At 32.8% G+C, this 19,714-nt stretch overlaps 1 protein-coding gene across 1 annotated transcript in view; it reads left to right on the top strand.

The window, feature by feature from the left end:
* Positions 1-19,714, top strand: part of ARHGAP15 (Rho GTPase activating protein 15) — a 759,615-nt gene that overhangs the window by 364,401 nt on the left and 375,500 nt on the right. Inside the window, exons 7-8 of the mRNA XM_056117651.1 lie at positions 12,710-12,808; positions 14,031-14,160. Coding sequence (XP_055973626.1) covers positions 12,710-12,808; positions 14,031-14,160 — 229 coding nt within the window. The remainder of the gene's footprint in view (positions 1-12,709; positions 12,809-14,030; positions 14,161-19,714) is intronic.

Genomic DNA, 19,714 nt, shown 5'->3' with positions numbered 1-19,714 from the left:
ACCTAGAGGAGAGTTAAAGTTCTGAATACGAATACAATCTAAAAAGCCTAGAATATAAAACAAGCAGTAGAAAGTAAGCTACTTAATCTCTGAAAAGAAGCTTGAGAGGACCACATTCCTGGAAAAGCCTTAAAAAGTCCACAAAATCATGGAAGAGGTCTCCTTTCTGACAGCTTTCTTCTATTTCTCCCATCTTCCACCACATCCCTAACCCCAGAACTCTCAGATCACAGTACAACTGATAGTATCTCGGAGATTGCAAAACATCTTCGAATTGTCAAACATCTTTAGTTCTTTAAATGCCACATATTTTTAATCTACCCGATAGATGCCACATTCTTTCCTTTCTCTGAGTTATTCCACAAGCATTTTTTGTGACCTATATTATACAATTCTCCCTTCTTTTCTTCTACTGGATCTCATCTGTTCTCATTAAAACTCTCAGGCTCAGTACCATGTTCCTTCTCGATTACTTTCGTCTACCCTCAGAAATGTTGGTTGTCCTATAATAACCAACATATACATTTCATCTCAAATCATGATAAATTTTATATTGCTCTTCCATGTTAGATTTACTTAACATATTTATCTTATTAAGAGAAAGAGTCACTGCTGACATTTGAGGAATTATTTCACAGTTCCTGGATTTAGTCTCAGGTAGGTATTTTTTCAGACACATAAAGATTAGTTGTTGCTGCATCACTCCTCAGTGTTTTGTATAATGCATAGTCATCTATGTCACAATATACATAAAACTTGTCCATCTGTTGTTCTAGTGTGATTATTAATAGTTACTCTTTGCCTCTAAATTTGTCACATTTTCATAAGTTATATGGTAATCCTACTGATAACGCAATGTATTGAAAGTTATTTTAAGACTAGCATTTTTCAATGGTACTCTCTTTAATACAAGATTATTCCTTGACATTTAGTACGTCAGATATCTACATTACTCTGTAGACATTTAGTACATCAGATGTCTATATTACTCTGGGTAGCCTATTGCTCAAGTGATAGCTGTATGTCATTGTTAAATAGTCTAAAGCTACAGTAGCTTTTTAAAATTAGTTATGTGAGTATATATAAGAATGTATATTATGCAGCATTGTGTGGCACTAACTTGCAGTTTTAGAAATCCCTGATACTTTTTATGTTTTTAATGATAATCCTTTGAATAAATAGGGATTATGAGCCAATAGACACAAGTAGCATTTTTAATATTTTTAGAATTTTTATTTTTTTTAATTTTTATTTTTAAAAAAAGTTGGGGACAGGCATGCCAGGCTGTGCTTAGGGTTTAATTCTGACTCTGCATTTAGAGATGACTCTTAGTGGGATTTGGAGGTCCATGTAAGGTTCTGGGACCAAACTCAGGACAGGTCACGTGCTAGGCAAGTGCTCTGCCCACTATACTACCTCTCTGGCCCCACGTCATTTAATATAAATTTTTTAATCTCAGGTTATAATTCATGCAAATAGATTAATTTTACCTCATTCATAAAGTTTCTATTGCATGTAATGCTTAGTCTGCCATTCTTATTCATCGGTGATGCTGTTTTACAGAGGACAACATCTAGATTATACTAATATATCAGATTATATTCCTCTTAACTCCATACAATTTTTAAATTTTCAGCAACTAAAATTTAGATTTTAGTATTAATGCAATAATGACTTGGAGGGAACAGAGGTCAATAGGGCACTGAAATAGAGACCAATATGAACTACTTATAAAATTTGTATTCATACAATAAAATATCTCTAGCCAATACACGGATATTCATCGAATATGTGTTGTTCTGCCCAAGATATCTAGTGATACAGCAGAGAGTAAAATAGATCCACACACTCCAAGCGCAGTTCTCACTTCTCTCTCTTCCCAAGTCATAGTGCCATTGATCCTGTAAGAATAGTTCATCCATGCCCAGCTAATCTGTGTTTACTAGAACAGCACAGAGGCACTCTGTTTATGTCTAACAAAGGAGTTATAAATCACACTTCTCCAGATCATAAATACACATTTATCTTTAGAATATATCACCAACTGAGTCATTTTATGTAAATATTGCACCTCTTCAATATGATGATGATAATAGAGGCTGTGAATATCCAGATTTCTACAAGTGTTCCCTTTTCAATAATTGAAAATATTTAAACACATAAGCATTAACATCTGATTGGGGAGGCAGTCAAACATGACAATCAAGTGGGCCCTACACAAGTTTTGACTGTTTTCTCTTGGTAATGAATAAGGTAAACTCACTAGGAGCTAGAAGGCAATACTGGTGCTTGGGTTTTTTGTTTTGTTTTGTTTTGTTTGCTTTTTGGGTCACACCTGTTGATGCAGAGGGATCACTGCTGGCTCTGACTCAGGAATTACCCCTAGTGATGCTCAGGGGACCATATGGGGTTCTGGGAATCGAACCTGGGCTGGCTGCATGCAAGGCAAAGGTTCTACCCACTGTGTTATCGCTCCAGCCCCACTGGTGCTTGTTTTAAAATACTTGTGTCTGGGTTATGCTGTGACCAACAGCTGAAAGGTGACTGGGTCAGGGAGGATCCACAGCTGCTTCAACTCATTTCATTCTGTCATCACATAGAAAGGGCTCTGTGGCAAAGTGTTGTCAACAACAGGCAGTGAAGCTTTTTCTCATTCAGTAAAAAGACCTGTGCAGTCATCCAGCTTTCTGATATAAGGCATCATCTGAGAGGAGGGTCCTAAGATTATGGAAAATCTATGTTGTGGGAGAATAGTTATCTTTTACTGGTTGGCATCCTCATCTGAAAACTGTTTAAGTTGGCTAAAATTTTGCTTGAAGATTAAAAGCACAGATTTTTGTATGTATCTTCTGTTCTCTGAATGTAAGAAATATAAAATACACCTACATTCATCTCTAACTGGCAGTATTGTAATTTAGCAGATTTCTATTTTTCACTGAAACCTGGAGTTGAATTGTTTTGAGCCGGAAGGCATTCAAGCTGCTGTTTTTTTTTTCCTTAACTATATTTCTCTATAAGCATCGTTTCAAAAGTGATGTACAGTATGCAAAAACCTAGTATAATGCAAGTAAGCCTGTACAGCACTAAACTTAACAGGTGTTCTCATTAATGTAAGTAGACATGGAACAACTCTTGAATGTTTTATAAACACTCATAATCATGGCCAAATATGTTATAATAGTTAGAAATGTTATTTGGAATGTCTTATTATAGTGCAATCTCAGCATTTATTAGAATGTATTATGTCCGTAATGTATTAGTGGCATTAATGTTTCTTTTTGTTCTATACCTTCTATTAGTTAATACTTCTAAATAAAAAATATTATTGTTAACATAACTACTGCCATCTCTTCTCCCACAATTTATTTGATTATTAATGTTAATGGTATTTTAGTGAAAATATTAGTTATCAAATTGGTAAACCAGAAAGGAGTACTTCTGCATGACTGAGCATATTTAAAGATTACCATCTTAAAGGATCATTTTAAAATTTTAAACTTGGGGGTCAAGAGATAGTACAGTGTATAACACGCTTGCCTTGCATACCACAGACCCAGATATAATCCCTAATACCCCTTGTGCCAACCAGGAGTGATCCCTGAGCACAGAATCAAACAATGTCAGATGTAACCTTAAAAACAAAAATCTTAAATTTGTGAATAATTTCCATTTTGTCAGTTCTCAAATTATAAATTTCATACATAATAGTGAGATTCTTGGATGATCTAGTGTGGATTATCCCTTAAAAACACATGATTGTTTTGGAATATATGATTAAGAAACATTCTGTTCTGGCAAAAGTATTGGTATGCAGATCTACACTTGATATTTCCTAACTTCTACAAATTTAATCCTACTGTCTGAAGTGTAGAGTTTGCTGACTGGTGGAAAAATTTTATCTTAAACTGTCTTCCTAAAGTAGAAAATGGGTTATCTTTTCTGCACCGATTGAGTGTTACAAATAGATGTGAAACAACTCACTTTTGTTGGTTGAAATAACTCGATGGCACCAGAACCATCAAATTATATTTCAGTGGAGGATGACTTAAACATATCAAACAGTAAAACTTAACGTGTTTACTGACATGTAAAAGGTAAATAAGATTTCTATATTTATTATGTATTTAGTGGTTTTCGGGTCTGATTTTTATATCCACACATTCAGTATATGACTGCCCTTGGAGTGAGAGTAGTTATATCTTAGAGGAGGAGCAGAGACTTTAAGTGGCACTACAATGTAGAACCAATAACTGCTATGATGAAGAAGAAGCAGGATAATATAGGACCACTGAGAAGAGAGATCTATTTCAGAAAGCTCTTTTTTTAAAAAGGACAATATCCAAATATCTGAATATAATAAAATAAACCAGAATGTTTAGCAGTGGGAACAGTTTGCACAAAAGAGTAACAGAATATCACACTGTTGGAGAAAAAATATGTGTGCATATATGAGTTTGCATGTGTATATATAGATAGACAAATAGGTATATGGATTACTATATCATAGAAAGACAGAAGGAAATATAGAGTGTCAAAATGGAAATTGACGCATGGGATCAAATATATAGATTTAGAAGTTTTCCTTTCAGTACAATGGTATCGGTAATCTCAGAATAATCTCAAGCAGATGACTGAGATTATCAGGTTGAAATTTCAGAACATCACTTTGGCTGAAATATGAGGTTTAAGTTAGAAAAATATATTTTAGATAGTAGAGAAATCAAAAGACACTCTTTTGAAAGTTATATAAGAGAGTATTGCAGTGTCGATAATTAATTTCATTAAAAATCCATTCTAATTTATATATATTTTCATTAAAATATAAAAATACACATAACGTTTAATTATGCAAAAGGAAATGAAAACTGCTGTAAACTGTTATATCCAAGAGTAAGGGAAATTTTGTAAGCATCTTTAAAAATTTATATTTATTTTTATTACGACCAAAATAGAAAATCATTATAATTTAAAAATAGTGGAAACAGTAGATTTCCAAAAATTGTATGATTAGATAAATTATTTTACATGGTGGCTTAGTTAATGCTAGAAGCAGATCTGTGATTGGCAGTGACTGATTGAATGTAAGTACCATTGCGATAGGAATTCTAGAATGGTTTCTTTACTTAGGGGTGATTACTAACTTTAAATCTAAAAAATTAACAGCAATAAAACACTGAGCTGATATTTTTATACACCAACTGCTTCAATTAGTCACTTTTTTTTCAGTCGTTTTTCATATGAGCACCACAGGCAAAAGTTTTGGTGTAGCTGACTGCAAAACTGTGGAAACTGCTAAACTATCTACTAATTACTTGGATAGTATTCTTTCATGAATATTGAGAAGACTGTTTCTCTGACTACTTAAAATATTTTACTACAGTAAAAGAATGAACATGAGTTTTTTTTGTGTTTCTGGTTTGGGTAGTTTCGATAAACAGAAAGGTAAAGTGGGTAAATGGTATGGATGTGTGAATGTTAACTACAGAACTAATTGTATTATTCAAAGAAAATCTAAAATAAAAGAATTGAAATGACAGAATTATTTGTTTGTCAAAGATATAGTTCACTCTCAGTTAAAAGCACTGTGTCTAGAATAGCAGAGCTTATACCTTAGATTTCAAAATGTACTTGAGATCTGTTGTACAAATATCCCAACGTTTGCTTACTTTCCATTAAAGAGGAAATTGCTTACATGGGCAGGTTATTTTGATATGATGACACCATTGAGGGCTCCAATAAATGTACAAGCAAATCAATCAACCTCAAACACATTGAGAACATATCCAATAAACATCTGGAAACTAATGAACGCACATTTGTTAACACAGGGAGGGTGTGTGGAAATGAAAGAACCAGTGGTAGCCAGGCGTATTTACTAGGATGTGGATTTTAAAACATTTCAAAGAACCAGAAGAAACAGGGTAATTATAACATAAGGTTCAACATCTTTAGATATGTAGAACGTTTTCTGTTGCTTAAAACAAATATTCCCAAAGAAAATATAAAACATTTTTCTGACTTGCAAAGTTTTTGCAGTCTATCATTTAAATTACTTAAATAAAGGGAGCTTTACTGCTCCCTAAAGCTGAGAATATAACACCCTCCATGCATATTATCTTGATCTTCTTGACAGACCAGAAAAGTGTTTGTGTGTGCCAATTAAAACAAAAATGGATCCCTAGTGGCTTGTTGCTCACACAACTTCTGAAGACTGGTATCATTGTTTGCTAGGGTAACCCTGGATAAGGCTGCTCTCCAAAGTAAACAAACTTTTCAAAACTTTCATGACAGATGGGGCTACAAATGCATTTTAATATGAGAGTTGCCAAAGCAACTTTATTTTTTAATAATCAGCATATATTTACTTAACATCTAGCAACATTGGGAACACAAGACAAATACTTTCTCACAAAATATTTTAACAAGTAACATTTTTGGAATGAAATCCTGAAGACCTTTTACTTCTAGCCTGTATTTTACCCTTACATTTATGTTAACTGTCTCAGCATGTTAAAAAAAATCTTAGGAGTTAATCAAACCAGATTGTAATTGGAGATAGACATTCAACTTGATAATGTAATTTCTCTGGGGGCCATAAACACCTTAGAGACCAACAAATTTAACTATAATAAAATCATGACAGCCATCATGATCAGCTATATCAAATGTTAAGTGTGATGCAAAGTAAAAAAAATGTAAATCTACTTAGGTTTTTAAAGCACTATTACTTTGATATTATGTTATGCTATCTCATCATGATGTAGCTAAAACATATAGTTGTGCTTCATGCTGTTTGAAATCAATAAAGATGATCAAATTAATATTGCAAAATATTTCATATTTACTTCAAATAATTTTATTATATTTTGAAAAAAATATTTATAGCTACTAAATTAATTCAAATAAAATGATTTCATTATGAAGTCTTAAGTATCTCAAACAAAATGCTAACCAAATTCCATTATTCTTTTTTTTTTTTTTGCTTTTTGGGTCACACCTGTTAATGCACAGGGGTTACTCCTGGCTCTGCACTCAGGAATCACCCCTGGCAGTGCTCAGGGGACCATAAGGGACGCTGGGAATCAAACCCGGGTTGGCCGTGTGCAAGGCAAACACCCTACCTGCTCTGCTATTGCTCCAGTCCCAACCAAATTCCATTATTCTTAAATGGATAATCCATTTGTTTGTCTAATAACTCTAGTCACAGAATTTAACATTTTTGAAAGGTTATTTGGATATTTACAATTTTATTACACATTTTCCATGTATATTTTATCTTTGTTCAGATGAAGTAGATTGTTAATCAGAATTGATTGCAAGAAAAAATGTAAAATCTATTTAATTCACAAATTTATTTCTAGAACCTACTGAGGTTTTTTAATACTGCAATTGTTTAAATATATATTTTTACATAGCAGGATAATGCTAATTTTAAGGAAAAAGAAAACATCTAGTAAGTATACTGGATGATCTTTGAAAATTCTCCTATCTTAACAAATACCAGATTAGTTTATTCATATGTGTATATAAAGAACAAAGCAAGAGAACTTGTCTGTTCTGCCAAACCAAAACAAATCCCTACAGAACTAAAGTTATTCAAGACAAAAGCACAATGGGAGAAATACGACAGAACTAAAGTTATCAGAGGCAAAAGCACAACGGGAAGTAAAGATAAACTGACGATCGGAATACAATGAATTACTATGGAGAGATGTTATTACTTTGGTGGAACACGTGTTATGGTAAAGCATATTTGTTAGGATATTCAACTGTACTCCTAAGACATATACAGTGTTGTAAACCAACATTATCTATAAATAAACTAATTTTTTCTAGCCTTTGCATGATAGCAAAGAAACAAGCAACCTTTGTCTAAGGAGTATATTCCAAATTTCACAAATGGAATCAATCATCTTGGACTTCTCCACATATACACACTCTTTGTATGTAATATTGCCGGGGACTAGTGAACTAGAAATCAAGATCTTTGTAATCTGTTAATTCTATCATTTAAAATGATGCCAATTTGATAGAATGGCATTCTCATTTTCCTCATTTGCTTCATTTTCTTCATTTGCAAAATTACTTTATGATAGTGGAGAAAAGCTGCATCTGAGAAATGTTTATTATGTGCTTTGAGATCATTAAAGCTGATATCACTTTGCATACCAAGTGGTAGTGTTCATATTCTTAATATACTAAAGTTCTGATACAATCAACCTTTAAAAAAATAACATATTATGACCAACAATTTGTGCATAATTCTATGATGTAAATGTCTTTGCAGTAATTACTCCCCCCTCTTCAATCTTGACTTATGCATTGTTTGTGCCACTCACATTGGGACTTGATATAAGTCATTTTCCATTGTTATTTATCTTTATATGCATATGTCCTTTTTATCTAAACATATTGTGAGCTCTTGAGAATGGGGGGTTCTGTATCCCTCTCATTAAGCAATGTGCCCTACACTTCATGGATGCTTAATCAGTTCTTGTTGATGATTAGGGGAATGCTCAGACTCCTCTCAGTCTTCTGAACAAAGAATTATTTATGGGATTTATTCTACAATTTCAAGGGCACAACTATCAAAGTGGGGAAAACATGTCACTCATTATCACTTGTACCTTTGATAACCTCCCAGCATGCATTTGAGGTCAAATGAAATAGAAGTAGCTGATAATGTTTCATCATTAAATATGCTTCACTGATGGTGTATCTCTGTATAACATGAAGTTATTCATTGATCATTCTCATATTCATTTGGTTATTATTTATCAAAGACTGGCAATAACTACATAATAAAATAATTGACAATGTTTGCTCTGTAGATCTATGAATAGTTTCAATATTATTTTTTATCTTTTTAAAACCTCCACAATGAATTCAACTATCCGTGTAATTAGAAAAAATGTATGCTGACTTTATTAAGTTTTTGTTTCTATTCTGGTAAGCCAAAGTATTAAAACCTTTCATAGTTTAAAGGTCAACTTATGTATAAATTTCTAATTTAAATTAAAACCTATCCAGAAGGCACTGATAAGTATGCTATTTCATTGAGGATATTGAAAAAGACAATATTTAGGGGCTAGAAAGCTAATACAGGGATTTAGTCACTTGTCTTTAATGTGGCTGGCTCTGGTTCCTCTTGAGCACTACCTATGCTCCCCAAGCAGCACCAGAGTGGCTCTTGAGCACAAAGTCAGGAGTAACTTTAAGCACTGCATGTTTATATACTATATTTATGTAATAAATAAACATAAATACTACTTACAAATATTCTTTTAAGGTATCTTAAGTTTATAAAACAGAACTTCACTTTGAATTAAATTAAAAATATAAATTTCTTCTCTCTTCATATAGTATCAACAGAGTTTTAAGCTAGATCATACATGCTTCTACCATCAGAAAAGTACACAGCAAGGTTAAAGTATGTGATTCCTAGACCAAGGGAAAATTATTGTTAAATTAATACCCAAACAATGCATTTATTTGGGTTTTTCATTGAATACATTTATATGACTTGCTAAACATAAATTACCAGTAAGAATTCAGACAAAACCTTATTTAGTGTGAAAAAAATATGAGATGAATGTTTTTAGGAGAAGTAATTCAAAATATAAATTTTGGGCCAGAGAGATAGTAGAACAGGTTGGAGTGCGTGCTTTGCATGTAGAAGGCCAAAATTTGATCCTGGTTCTGCATGGGCCTGTAAGCACGCATGAGTGATCCCTGAACACAGAGACAGGAGTGGCTTTTGAGTACCACTGGGTGTGGTCCAAAAGTCAAATGGAAAGAAATCTCATTGTTGTAGACTCTAGTTTTAATTTCATTAAGATTGCCTTTGTGCCAGGATAAAGCCCTTGGGAAAAAAGACTTGGTGGAGAGGAGAAACATTTTAAGAAACATTTGTCAAATGTTCCAAGAAACATTTGTCTAGTGTTTTCAACAAAATGGAGACAAGTAGTTCTTGTTTTAACGAAACATCTTTTCTTGAACTTCATCCTTCATCCACTGCATCCCAGCATCTGTCACTTGGGCAAAACATAATATAGAAAGAATATATTAACAAAGCTTAATGTCCAGCTATTTGTTTCTTTTATTATTTCCCATTTCCTTTAGAATGTTGCATTGTTAAATCAAAATTTTTGATCAAAGCTAACATTTTTTTTACTGATGTAACATTTTTAACTGATGTTTTTTGCACTAAATGTAGAAAATTCTGTTGCTTAAAGTGCACATCTTATTCAAGAAATTATTTATCAGAAAATCCAAAGAGGTGATATAAACAAGTAGATTGAGAAACCTAAATTAAATGGGCTTTACCAGTCAGATTCTGAAACCGCCTTTCTGTGAGTGACTGGAATGGAGCAGAACAAAGTCAATTACTGACTGTAATTAAGAAGTGGATGCATTTAAACTGTAGAGAGCAGTAGCAGACTTCTCCAGACTGCCTTACTAACTCAAAAGATTAGTGGGAAGACAGAGGAAGGAATTTGAACTGTATCTCTCAGTATGTTTTGAATGAATTGCATTCTTACAGTTTACTTGATCCAGCCTTCCAAAATGAATTCATAAATCACTGATTATCTACGATTAATGCAGCCATATATTTAGCCAAAAACTTACAAAATTCATTTTGCTTTTGGTTGCATTAAAAGTAAAATATCTCTTTTGCTTGCAGAGCTTGCACCAAAAATGCAAATGGAAGTACTTATATTTTATCACTGTTTGAATTTACTAAACTGAAAAGTGAGCTATGTGGGCTTTTTTAGAAACCCTCAGAATATAATAAATCTAATTATGTTTATTTCTTATACTTTAAAATGCTGTTTCTTTTTATAATTTTCATAATAGTTTATAATAGCTGAGAGATTATACATTCTGTTTGTGTTAATTCATTTTTCTTTGTGTATGTTCACAAATTGTGACATTATATAATACAATCATAATCAAAATATTTAAATGTAGATTAGAATGAAGGTAGAGGTCAAGGACATCACTGATTTTGATGAGATAGTTAGAAGTAACCTTATATTTTTGGACTATTATTTCTGTGGCAACACTTTACAAAGTAAATATTTGGAACTTCTTTTAAGTAAAGAACATTGCAAGCATTCCCAGATAATTAGGCAAGCATCAACGTTACTGTCTTTAACTGGAAATATAAAACAGGATTATTTTGAAACTATTTTGAGCCATCCCAATCTTGTGTGAGATTTTACTTTTAAAAAGAGTGATTATCTTGTGTGCGACATTACTTTGAAAAAGAGTGATTGCCCCTGGTAATCAGTCAAATTCCAGTATGAGTAATTAAATTCCTTTTATTCTTTTAACCATTCAGTTTTCTTAATTTTCTATACTTTGGGTAGCTCTTACAGTAGCATAGCTGGGATACTTGTCACTTACATATATTTGCATTGTAAAATTGAGTGGTATTGCATCTCTAAATATTTTTTCTAATAATAAATGACAAATGAAGATAGATGTATGTGTATATTTGAATATTTCTTTAAAATTCCAGCATTATTATTAATGTTCCTGTTTAAAAAATCATTGAAATATTCAGAATATTTTGAGTTCCATCATTTAATGAAGTGATTCTAAAGACATCTTAAAGGCTGTTCTGTGATTTCAAATCTGTGTCACATTTTACCGTGTGACTTCTTTTTAAAGCAAATAAGCTTGAGAAAGTTTACTTGCTTCTGATTGGCTATTTGATATATCAATCCTCCAATGCTCTAAAGTATTACTTGATGTGCAAATGTAGTCAGGAAATATCCCTCTTTTAGTTGAAACAAGAAGTCAACAATACAAAGAGAACATCTTCACAGTCCAGATAGATATCTAGTACAAAACATGTGTCCATATCCACTGTAATCAAATTACCTTCTAAGTAACACTCATATTTGAATTCAAGAGTATCACTGGTTCTTAGGGTGACATCTTTCTCTCACGTTCTGGAGAGAAAAAGATCCACAGTAACGAAAAGGCACACATGTAGATGTTAACTGTTCCCATCTACTTAACAGTTCTGAGAATCTGGGTCAGGAATGTTCTTTTGATAAATACTCTCATGAGAGGTTCAGATATATAAATAAGCTTTCATTCTAATTAGTTCCTTTGTTAGAGAAATTGATCCTTTATAACTTTCTATAGATCTTTATGATACAAAAGCAGGAAAAGTTCAATGTTATTTATTTGAATGAACTTTTAGAAAAGTCTCCTTCAGTGTCCTTAGTAAATAATGTTTTAAAACCCTCCATAAAAGAAAATCAAATATAGAATTACTATTAGATTTGAAAAAGACAAACAGGAAAGAGCCAAAAGTACAGAATGAATTCTGACACAGCCACATGCATTTTTCTGAGATTCTGATTTAAGTGGGTACTGTCTGCATTATTCTGAACTTCCTGGCTTGCTTCTCCTTTAGTGGAGTAATTCAGCTTTAGCCCTACTCTGACTTAAGAGTTAATCATTCTATTATTAAAACAATAATCCATTTGTTATGACAGAAAAAAACAGTTTATAGAGAGCAGTTCAAAATGATCCTAGTTGCTCAGTTCCCAGAAAGACAATTACTAGAATACAAGAAAACATTTCAATGTATTAAAGTGTGTGTTTTCAAGTGTGTTTAAAAAGCTATAGTACATATATAAGAAATCTGTTTCATATGGTTTTCTTACCAGTCTTTTTTTTTTTTCATCAGATCACAACAATATCAGGAAGTGAGTTTCTTTTACAGTCAGATATCGACTTCATCATATTGGATTGGTTTCATGCAATCAAAAATGCAATTGACAGATTGGTATGTATTTGTGTTGGCTCTTACTTTACCAATTAAAATATACTCATCTAAAAATCTTACGTTTTAGGCATATATTGCACACCAAAAAGGATCCTATGAACTGAAAGATATTAAGTTATTTTAAGCTTACGTAAAATATACCAAAACCTTTTCATTGGACAGGTTTTGTAGAATTAAATTTCACTTGTTTTTTCTTTCAAAATTACTGTCTTTTTTTCCTACAAAATATGACATTTATTTGTGAATGGAATCTGTTAAAAATCATATTTGCATTTTATAACTACCAAATTTTAACACTTTTATGTTTGTATACTCTATAATGTATGTTCTTTTTAAAAACAAAAATCAATGTATTTAGGTTTATACTGTTATATCAGTAAACAATAACCTTTTATACTGTTTAATATTGCCCTCCCAGCTAACGTGTTCTCATAAAATCATGTATCTAGATCTCTATAGAATGATCCTAAATTATATATTGAATGTTTTTATTCAAATGATTTAAAGTAACTTGTTTTAATTTGTTATTTTACATGCGACACAAATTATGATAACTCAAATATTTGAAAAATTTGGAGGAAAGAATTGTCTTGAAGTTTTTTTAAAAGAGTAGACAAGGAAAACAGGCCATTTTTCTATGCTTTTACTGTTATCTAGTGAACATAATCTGCTATTTTATTATGCCGCCCACCCACTCACACGTATATACACACACACACACACACACACAGAGCCCGCGCGCGCACACACACACACACACACACACACACACACATGTTCTTAGTAGCACTAAGAGTGATGACTCTGGAACCAGACTGTCTGAGTTTGAATCCTTACTCTCTTATTTACTAGCTGTGTGGTCTTAGACAAATTGCTTATCTCTTTTGGCATCTGTCTCCATGTCTAGAAAGTATGGAGAATACAGAGAATAACAGTAATATTCACATTTTAAGATTAATAACTTAGATATTTATAGAGATAGATGATAGATAGATAGATAGATAGATAGATAGATAGATAGATAGATATAGATAAATAGAGATATATATAAGCATTGCTATTAAATTTGAATACTGAGTTAAGTACAGATGATAGATACCTCTCTCAAAATACGTATCTTTTATCAAGCTCTCCCTTCAATTTGACATCAAAATCGATCACAAATCTATTTATTGAATCCTTTCTTGTAAAATTATTCAGTCTAATTATTTGTTATTTCCAGCCAAAAGATCCAAGTAATCTATCAAGAAGCCTGAAATTATTCAAAATCCAGAGATCCTCTAGTACTGAATTGCTAAATCACTGTGATAGTGGTATAAAAGAACAGAAACCAGAGCACAGAAAATCTTTAAGTAAGTATTTGTTTTTACTTGCTCTTCATAACTTTTTCTAAATGCAGTGCTTATGAAATATAAATGCATTGAAATGAGATTTGAGCCAAACTCATACTACTCATGGAAGATTCGCAGCCATTTCCTGGCCTGGAATTCATGCACTGGAGGGCAGCCTGAGAGCTTTGCTCACGTCATTGTTGGTAATGCCTTTTGAGAAAATAATTGTTCCGAGGTCATGGGCTCTGCTTACAGCAAACCCCTGAATCTCTGAGTAATAGCCGTGGCGTTCAGATTGGTGATTGATTTTGAAAGTGGGAAATGTCAAGCCTCTCCAAATCTTGGTATGCTATTTTACTTTCATACATTACGAGATATGAGTGACCACCACAGTTGGCCTAACTTACACCAAAGAGCTCTCCGCAGTTTCTCCACTCCCCACAATTTCAGACCACCAGAAATATTCAGAAATGTGATATGCAAAGTAGATCATCTCTATGGTCACATTTAGTTCTAATATAATAAATATTCTAATGTGTTAAAAAAGTTGAATTATAAAGAACCAGGTTTTCCAGTTATATAATGATCTTGATATTGTATTAACATGTTACATATTTCTCATGGACTTTATTTGATTCTCAAACTCTTGAAAGAACAATATATGTGTAATCATAGAAAAATAAATTCCCCATGTCTCAAAAATTACAATATCCCTCATGCCACCCAAGTCATCTTTCTTGTTACCCCTAATCTTCTGAACCATATTTTAATGTTATTTTCTTATGACAAAAGGTGCAAGATGTGATTAAGCCTTAGATTTTGAAATTTTAGGAGGAACCAGCAAATTAAGATGACTAAGAGAACATCTACATACATACATAAATTCATATGTTAGACCAGTGTTTCTTAATTTTTTTTTGTAATCATGGCCCCAATTTGTTCTTGTTTTCTTCCTACACCCATTCTCACCCCTGCCAAGCGGTCCTTAGTCTTGTGCTATGAACACCCATTGATGCAATTTTGATATGTGGTCCCTTGGAAAATTCTTGAGCCCACTGGGGACCATATAAGAAATACTGAGCTAGATGACTATATGCCATATGTCTATATGCATTAGGGAAAAACTGTATATATATATAAAACACATGTATACTTTCTTTAAAAAATAAATATTATTAATGTATTGATAATATGTCTTCAAAGGGTGAGTTATTAGAAGCCTAAAAATCTATAAATAGCATGACATCTTAGAGGAGACGCACCCTTTATAAAAATAGGTCATACTCAAATATACCATAATTTCAAAGTTTCTAGATACATATTTAGTCAATTGTGCTAACAAAAGTAGGAATTTAAAATGATCAGGGTTGTTGTTTTTTTTTTTTTTTTGCTTTTTCAGTCACACCTCGCAATGCTCAGGGGTTACTCCTGGCTCTGCACTCAGGAATTACTCCTGGCGGTGCTTGGGGCACCATATGGGATTTTGGGAATTGAACCCGGTTGGCCTCAAGCAAGGCAAACGCCCTACCCACTGTGCTATAGCTCAAGCCCAAAATGATGCCTTGAATCACATGGTGTTTTGCAATTAAATTGTTTGTGGATTAGCAATTCCACTTAAAAGGATTTTTTTCCTGAGACCAGAGATATAGTACAGTGAATAGGGATACTGGCCTGCATATAACCAACCTGGATTCGATTTCCATCACTCAATATGGTTCACCAAGCTCTGGCAGGAGTGATACCTGAATGCAGGGATTGAGGCCCAAGTTCTGAGCACCATTGGGTATGGTCCCCCCAAAAAGCAAATCTTTTAAAAATTAAAAAAATATATTTTTTCATATAATGGTACTGTTTGGTATCATATCAGATAAACATTTCCAATAAATTCCTGAATACTACCCTTTTACTTCATATGGAATCAGACATATATATGTATGTGTGTGTGCACATATACACACGTATATATTGATGCATATGTATGAATATATAACCAGTGTTGATTTTATAGACATTTCGTAGTACATATAAAAGGACTGTTGTGGCAATAATTATTACATCTATAATCTCGAAGATAATTGTTGGTTTCTAGGAGATCTTCCCATGCTTCTAAAAGCCAGAAACCAAGGAGAAAATAGATTTCTGTTCAACAAAGATGACTTGAACTGTCTTAGGAGAAAGTTAGGAAAACAGGGAGAGTTAGTATGATGGGGGAGAGTTGGGGAAAGAATTTTTGTAGGTAGAATACAAGTTTGTAGATTTTGTTCTCCATTGAGAAAAACGATGATTTGTAACTTTACCTTTATTTCAGTCCTCCCTAAAGACAAATAGATATGAGATTTAATCTACTTCTTTCCATATGCTACTAATCAAATAATGAACTCATATCCACCTTTAACTTTGCAACTTAAAATAATAACTAGCAAATATGCATCACCTATTTTTCACAGGTGTTGCTCTAAATAATTTATATTGAATTACTTAATCCTCCCATTAGCTTAATGGACAGATACTGTTATAACTCTATTTATAGATTAGGAAACTGAGGCACAGTGAATTGAATCAACCTATACAATGACAAGTTACACTTTCTAACCTTAGCAATCTGATTTAAAAATCTCTGCTTTTAACCATTACATCACAGGTCACATTAAGTGAACTTACTATCAACATTGGAATTGAATATAAATATTATATTTAAAAATAGGTTCATAGAAATCAGTAAATATACAGAGACCCAAAATCATTAGCAAAGGAATTGAGAACAGATGTTTTATTTGGATTTTGTTTTCATTGTTAAGTGAAAGGTAATATAATCTTTCATGCTAGCTCTAATTTTAGAAAATTCTTCTTTCTTATTTGGATAGATATTTATAGTTTTAAGACTTTTAGGGTCTTTTTTTTTGCAATAGAGGATATGGTTAATAATCATTATTACACTGATCTCAATTCATTCAATATTTGTGCTTTTGTATCCATTCAAAAAACATAACAATTGGTCTCCTACTCAAATAATTTACACAATGAAATTAGACTCTGGATGGAAAATAATGATTGTATATTTTATATTTGTTGATTTAAACATGTTTAAAGTAACAAGTACACTGTCTATCTCTGTCCCACAACTGAACATCAAAACTTAGGTATAAACTGACATACATAAATGCATGCTTATGTTATAATTCAATTTCTTATTATGTGCATTTGTCATAAATATTTATTCCAGTTTTTACTTTTCTTCTCTTAGTGGTGGCTTTTAATAAAGTGCGTGCCTGTGTCTGTGTCCGTGTCTGTGTGTGTGTGTGTGTGTGTGTGTGTGTGTGTGTGTGTGATCAGAATCAAATCCAAGAACTCATACATGCAAAACATGTGCTCTATCAATAGTTCTTCCCTAGTGCTGTTTTAGATTTTTAAGAGATGAATTTGGTTTTATGTCACCCTCCTGAGATTAAACAATTATGTTAAATTAGAGATTCACAGAATCTCCTTCCTTATTAGTAGTCTAAGCACAAACTTTATTGTCAGTTTGCTGCCTTTGGCTTCCTGTGCCCTTGATGTTCCCACAAGTTTTGTCGCCAAGATTGTAGAAGATAAAGCCAAAATGACTCTTTTTTTAAGGCATGTGAACATCATTAGCAGCTAACAGGTGGTCATTTCATTGTCCAGTTTCTCTGTATAACATGGGAAAAATATGTGATCTCCATGACTGAATCCAAAAAGCTTAGTACTTAAGTATACTTCCCTTTTTAAAATATGATTCTAACCTGCCAATACTATTAAGTACTAATCAGATATTTTAAGATATCAGTAGAATCTAACAGACAAGAAGCCAGGAAATTCAATGTAAGGGCCAACTCTCTGTGGGAAATTCAGGACACCAGCATGGAATGAGAATAGGAGAGCAGCTCTCCAGGGAGAGTTGTTATGGCAAGTGGGGAGTCAATCAAAGACAATACTGACATGTTTCCAAGGAAGGAGAAGTATCTTCCAAAGAAGAAAAATTCACAAGTAAATCCATCACAGATAACCTTAAAGAGAGTTTTTTGGGGGAAATTTTGATTGTTTCAAGTATGTTACTATCCAGAACAATAAAAATGGTTCTAATACTTCTCAAGATTGTATAAAATTGAAATTACATATGTAAATACTTAGTGCATACCAGGCACTCAATAAGTAGGAGTCTTATTATGATCTTCTATGTCCCCAAGCAGATGGCAACAAAATAGAGGATAAACCAAGGTGGTATCTGATGAAAGATAGGAGCAGGGCATATATACTTGAAATCCTACGAGTGTTGAAAAAAATGGGGAAAGGTGCCAGAATTGGATGGGAGAGTCATAGCTGAATAACACTAAATCTGAGCAGCTGGTCTTTCCCCTGGCGACTCCCCAGGTGAAAATGGCAGCCAGGGCATTCTTGGGAGCAGCATACCAGGGAATAGTAGAAAGAAGCCAAGAGATACTCTTGATTCTTCTATGCCCAGAAGAGCATGTCATTAAGTAGTTCTGTTTGTTGGAGAGTATTCAGCATCTAGTTAGTAGTCCTTTAGACATAGCTCTAACTTATTCATAATCCATGCATTCAGACTTTTTCAGTAACAGATATAACTAGAGGTATACTACTAAATTTCTTGACTCCACTCACCTATTTTCAATTTTATAGAGTTACAATTTTGTATTTATATTATGCTTAAATCGATAGCACAGCGGTAGGGTGTTTGCCTTGCATGCAGCCAACATGACCGACCTGAGTTCGATTCTTCCACCTCTCTCAGAGAGCCCAACAAGCTACCAAGAGTATCTTGCCCACACGGCAGAGCCTGGCAAGCTCCCCGTGATGTATTCGATATGCCAAACACAGTAACAACAAAGTCTCCAATGGAGATGTTACTGGGCCCGCTCGAGCAAATCGATGAACAGTGGGAGGACAGTGGACAGTAAAGTATATCATACTAATCAATTCATAAGGTATAACATACATGTGTGTGGTGACCTTGGAAAACTTTTATATAAAATAAATAGCATTTAGAAATATAAATAAGCAATTCCCAAATAAATATTAGAATATTAATATCAAAATGCAGAATGACTACAAGGATATGTATTTCTTTTATGTTATATTTTAATTAATTTATCACAAAAGGAAAATATGATCTGGATAAAATCCTTAAAAATGTGTTGATATGGTTTTCCCAACTTCGTAACCTTTCAATATTGTGTGAATAAGAGTGTGTAGAGTAAGTTGCAGGGATAAAATAGGAACGGAAAAATTGGTCTGAGATATGTATACAATTTAGACAATAAAAATGTTTGTGAGTCTTCAATGTTATTTTTTTAAAAAATTTGCTTGCAAAGTAGAGCATGCCAAGTTAAAAAAATTTTGATAGAGAAAGCCGTTAATTTTTTATACTAATCTAAATAATTATAATACTGGTCATTCACAACTCTAAGTATTCTCAAAATCCAACTGTAAACTGATTGCTTAAGATCGACACATTTTCATTAGAAACTATGGTCTCAGCAAACAGAATTATTTCACTTATCTGTGGTATATAAAATAATTGGACAAGAGAATGCAA

This window comes from Sorex fumeus, unplaced genomic scaffold (assembly GCF_029834395.1).
Source record: "Sorex fumeus unplaced genomic scaffold, SorFum_2.1 ptg000035l, whole genome shotgun sequence".
Taxonomy (NCBI): domain Eukaryota; kingdom Metazoa; phylum Chordata; class Mammalia; order Eulipotyphla; family Soricidae; genus Sorex; species Sorex fumeus.
Note: the sequence above shows the minus strand (reverse complement) of the source record. Positions and strands in the feature narration are given on the sequence as shown.